General features: G+C 41.6%; 1 protein-coding gene across 1 annotated transcript; it reads right to left on the bottom strand.

The window, feature by feature from the left end:
* Positions 1 to 1,229: 1,229 nt before the first annotated feature.
* RPS13 (ribosomal protein S13) lies at positions 1,230 to 4,054 on the bottom strand. Its single transcript, XM_049618388.1, has 6 exons — positions 3,955 to 4,054; positions 3,754 to 3,802; positions 3,487 to 3,565; positions 2,503 to 2,672; positions 1,935 to 2,035; positions 1,230 to 1,307 (listed from the first exon to the last, which is right to left on the bottom strand). Exons 1-6 carry the CDS (start codon positions 3,975 to 3,977, stop codon positions 1,274 to 1,276), a joined length of 456 nt encoding a protein of 151 aa, XP_049474345.1. The 5' UTR covers positions 3,978 to 4,054; the 3' UTR covers positions 1,230 to 1,273.
* Positions 4,055 to 5,361: the final 1,307 nt, after the last annotated feature.

Here is a 5,361-nt window from a genome sequence, read left to right as displayed (position 1 = left end):
TGTTTTACTTATTCATCACTCTTGGAAATGTCTGCCTTACTCGTTAGATTGATTCTTGGTTTATGATGGTTAGTCACTTGTAAGACATGAACACAAAAGATGAAAAACTTAAATCTTTAACACCAGGTAAGAATTGGGTAAAATACTGCAACAGACGGTTTCCAATTATTAGAAGGGGGACTGAATCAGCTTGCATACCCAGCATAGAGCACACAATACCGGGTAGGTGAATAGATCAAGTGCTCTGAAGAACAAGGCAAGTCACTTGGTGTCTGTAACCCCAGAGCACAGTACTCAAAAGGCGATCAATGCTAGCTGATACTAGTCTCTTGAAAAAGGGACTTCACCTAATAGTGTGATTTCAAACACAACTTTGATTATTGCTTAGGGTAAACCTTAAGAAAATAGCTTATTCAGTGTATCTATTTAAGTGATACACACTTAGAAAACAGGCAGTACATAAAAATCACCTACTTTAACGTTTTCTGAATTCTGAAGGAGCATGGCTCCATATACCAACCCGACGTACAGCTTATCATTTACCTGTCTTACAATCTTCAACAACTCACTCATGGTTCCAGACTTGCCTCTTTTAAACAGGGATACCCACATACCTCATTAGGTTAAGAATTAAATACTCTGAAAACACCCAGCTGAGTGTTTATTTAACCCTCCAAAAGTTGCAAGGCATAGTGACCTGGGTTCATCTCACCAACAGTTCTTCTGGCTCCCTGATTCAGATGAACTGTGCTTACTGTTACCTGAATCCCTTCTTCACCTTTAAGCCTTACCAACAAGACTGGGATCAAATTATCAGGTCTTCCTTAGGACCCTTCATACTAAAGATGTTCCTCCTGCAGAGAAACTTTCTTGTGCATTTCTTAGTAGACTGCCACATACACTACTGGGATAACATTCCTCACAGGTCTACCTCAGTCTTAACATCAAATGTACCAAAAATACTTAGAAACATTTTTGCCATGACATCAAAACAAGTCACTGCTTTCCTAGTTTCTTCCAGTTCTGCCACTCCCTCCCCCACTTAACCACCCACCAAGTTGTAAACTGCTCAGCTAGTTGAGCAGTGAAGGGATGAATAGATGGGTGCTATCTCATTGCTCCCCGCAAAATCACACTTCTCATTGTGCTACAACACTTCCACATCAAAAAACCAATACATATGAATCGACGATATATATACTTCTAGGGAAAGAAAATACAAACTATGCTTCTTGTTAGACAATGATTTTATTGCTTGAGCACATGGTCAAATTTATGCAACCAGGGCAGAGGCTGTGGATGACTCGCTGAAAAGGAAAAAAGGAGAGGGAAGAAGAGTTGGATTATTATAGGTCCCCCATATTTATTCACAGACTCTAACACCTAGCAGAGCTATTTTCAAACAGCTAAAATAAACCACAAATACATAAAATGCACCAAAATGCCAAGGTTCCTAAATTAGTTTATTGTGTTTAAGCATGAGGAACAAAGATGCTCACTCATCTAAGGGAGAACCGGCCAATATAAGGAAAAACGCTTCTAGTGAAACCTGTGAATGTTTGGAAATTAATCATCATAATGAGCTATCTATGCAAAAATGAAGACAACATAAAAACAAGGAGCAGAGCTATGAGCTGAAACTTTACCCACTATCTAGAAGTGATTCAAAGGGCTTATTCATGTTTTAAATCAGGGGTCTGCAAGCTATGGCCCTTTGCTAGCCTTTGTAAATAAAGTTTCAGTGGAACACGGCCATACCCATTTGTTTACATATTGTCTATGCTGTATTCCTCCTAAAATGGCAGAATTGAAATAGTAGTTGACCACATAGCCATGGCCTAAAACATTCACTAACAGGCCTTTTACTATAGTTGCTACTGTGTTTACTATATGGCTAATGTCCGTTCTTATTAACAAAAAAGTTTAATACTTACTATTTCCAATTTGGGGGGAGGACTCGTTTGGTCTTATAATATCGAGCCAACCGGTGAATACGGCTCTCGATAAGAATCAGTCGGAATTTAGCATCCTTATCCTAAAGGACAAATTATAAAGATTTATTCTTATCCTAAAAATAAAAATCGACATAATTTAAGAAAACTCCCTCAAAACAATAATCAAATATTATTTTAACAAAAGAATGTATAGATACCATGCACTTTTAAGTTACCCAATGCCCTGTAATAGAATCCTAGGCTAAGGTTCATGTGGCTAGATTAAATCCTTAAGGGAATTTAAGGCTCCCCCAAATTTTAACATGAATGATTCGCAAAACTGTGCAAATAAAACAAAACTCTGCAAATAAATAACTCAACATTTTCAATCAAGTGATATACTGCATCTAGAGGAGCCAAAGCCACCCACCTCCTGCCAGTCTTTTCTGGTAGAATTTTTATTTCAAAGCAACTGTGGTGTCAGTTTGTGTTTCAAGCCTCTTTAGGAAATTCAAATCAGATGCACTACAGTTTATTGAAGCTCATACAAACAGTTTCATTCTCTTACTTTTCTGTTCCTCTCAAGATGCTTTCGAACAGCAACAGCTTTCTTAATCAAATGGTAGAGGTCCTCAGGAAGATCAGGCGCAAGTCCTTTGGACTTAAGAATTCTCAAAATTTTATTGCCTGTCACAAAACGTACTTGTGCAACACCATGGGAGTCTCTCAGGATCACACCTGAAAAAAACAGTAATCTAAATCCCCCCCGCCAAACACAGAACTGGAGCATGTGATGTCAAGGCTCTGAGATCAAGTCATTATCCACGTTTTCCTCTGTGAAACAGGGTTCCTTTTGTATCACAGAAAAACAACATGAGAATGCATGTAAAGCTCACTCAGACATCCAAGGTTGGTTTACCCAGCACTAAGGAAAACCCTTCTGGAGGAAACTGCCAATGCTGGTGCTTATCAACAGAGTGAACTTGATGGATTATAGGCCACCAAAGAAATCAGTGAGATTCCCACGTATATTTGCTTAATAAATGAACTTGGATCAGACATTCTTCTGAGAACTTTACATACATTATTAAATCTCAAAATAGCACCATCTGAGTATTTTACAGTTTATTATGTATTTACTACTTTGTGTGATACCTCTGGCTAGACTAATTATATAGTTGCACGGTGCCTCAGTTTCCTCAACTGTAAGATGGAGAAAACTTCACAATCATTTCAAAGTACGGCAATCAGAATTACATTAAGTCATTATATATAAAATGTATGGAACCATTCAGCCAGGAATAACTAACTACCTAGCGCATACTAAATACTCATTAAATTTTGGCGAGCATTTCAACAATTTTCCCGTCTTCCAAATTAAGAACGTGAGAGTTCAACAAATAAACACTTGCGACACGTTTACCCCCAGCGACTTTTTCAGCAAGTTACACGAAGGCAGGCGGAAGCAGCTACATTATATATATATATATATATATATATATATATATACACACACACACACACACACACACACACACACACATACACCCACCGATTTGTGAGGGAGTCAGGCCCTTTTTGGCCAGTTTGTAGATCTGCTCCTTCACGTCGTCGGACGTCAACTTCAGCCACTGTTTAGGGAAAAGAAACTTGCCTTAGAAGGAGAAACCAGGGACGGTACCGAAGCACAGAGGTCTTTGCCACCCTCCAAGAGGAGCTCCTCATGCACACATGGCCCCCACGCCTCGGTACCGCTTCTCCCGAGCGACGGATATAGCCCCCCTCCCCGACTTCTCCCGTGTCTCCGCAAGCTACTTACGGTGGGCACGCTGCGGCGGTAAGGCAGAGCCGACTGGGACAGGCCCTTCCTGGGGAAAGAAAGTCTCGGAATGAGGCGGTGGTGGTGGTCAGTGCCACAATAGCCTACAACATCAACCCCTCAATTCGCTGCCCACACGCCCCCCTTTTCCCCTCACCCCGCGGCCCGAGCTTTGCAACCCGCTCAGAAACCCGAGCTCACCCGGGAGCGTGCATGCGACCCATGATGGCGGCGGTCAGGCAGCAAAAAAGAGAGCGAGGGTAGGAAAGCCGCAGGAAGCTACCCAGCACACAGGAAGTGACCTCACATACGTCCACCTTTTTCGCGTGCAGGAGGCGGAGCTACGCTGCGTGACTCCCGGCGTCCCCTGGCTGCATGTCCCGAGATGCATTTCAGAGTTGTGCCCCACGATTCCTCGAGGTGCAGGACTACATATCCCGGCATGCATCGGTCTTTAAAGAGGCTTCTGGGCAGAGCGGGAAATTAAGTGCGCCGTTAGACTTTCTGGAAGAGCTGTCAGCGCTAAAAATGTACAGGTTCGAATCCCCGACTGGGAGTGAGCGTGGAGCAGCTACAGTTTCAGGGATTGGTGGATTTGGTCCCTGCCCCAGAAAGGCCACCGAATTTGGGCGCCTGAGGTTCAACTATGCAGTTGTTCATCCATTCACCAGCGCCAGCTCTTGTCTTGGTACTAGCTACGTCCCAGTCTTTCTCTGCCCTTAATGAATTCACAATTACAATACCCTGGTAGTAAGTGCTACACTGGAAGTCATGGTAGTTACCACGCAGCCACCGCTATCACTTTTTAAAGTTTATTTATTTTGAGAGAGAGTGTGTGGGGGAAGGGCAGAGAGAGAATCCCAAGCAGGCTCCATGTTCAGCACGGAGCTCACCTTGGGGCTCCATCTCACGAATGTGAGATCATGACCTGAGCGTAATACAAGTTGGACACGTAACCAACTGGCTGAGCCAGGTGCGAGCCAGGTGCCCAGAAACCTGATTATTTTTTCAAGACAAAAAAAAAGTATTAGATCTAAAAAGTTACTGTTAACACATTTATTAAAAATAGAGGTTCAGTGACCAAAGGGTCTTTAAGGGTTGAACTTTTAAACCTTTTTTGAGGTAAAATTCACATACTATAAAATTTGCTATTTTAACCATTTTGAAGTGTACAATTCAGTGCCTTTTGGTATTTTCACAGTATTATGCAACCAACCATCATCAATTCCAGGAATTTTCATCACCCCAAAAAGAAGCCTTGTACTCTTTAAGGAATTACCTGCTAGGCTCCACTCCCCCACAGGCCGTGGCAACCACTAATCTGCTTTGTCTCTATGGATTTGCCTATTCTGGACATTTCATATAAATGGAATCATACAATATGTGGCCTTTTGTGACTGGCTTCTTCATTATCATAAGGTTTTCAAGGTTTGTCCATGTCGTAGCATCTTCGTTACTTTTTGTGGTTAAATAACATTCCATATGGATATACCACATTTTATTTCTATTTGGCCATTATGAGTAATGCTATGAACATTTGTGTACAAGTATTTGACTACCTCTTTTCAATTCTTGGAAATATATATACATACATATATATATGTATGT

This window comes from Panthera uncia, chromosome D1 (assembly GCF_023721935.1).
Source record: "Panthera uncia isolate 11264 chromosome D1, Puncia_PCG_1.0, whole genome shotgun sequence".
Lineage (NCBI taxonomy): Eukaryota > Metazoa > Chordata > Mammalia > Carnivora > Felidae > Panthera > Panthera uncia.
Note: the sequence above shows the minus strand (reverse complement) of the source record. Positions and strands in the feature narration are given on the sequence as shown.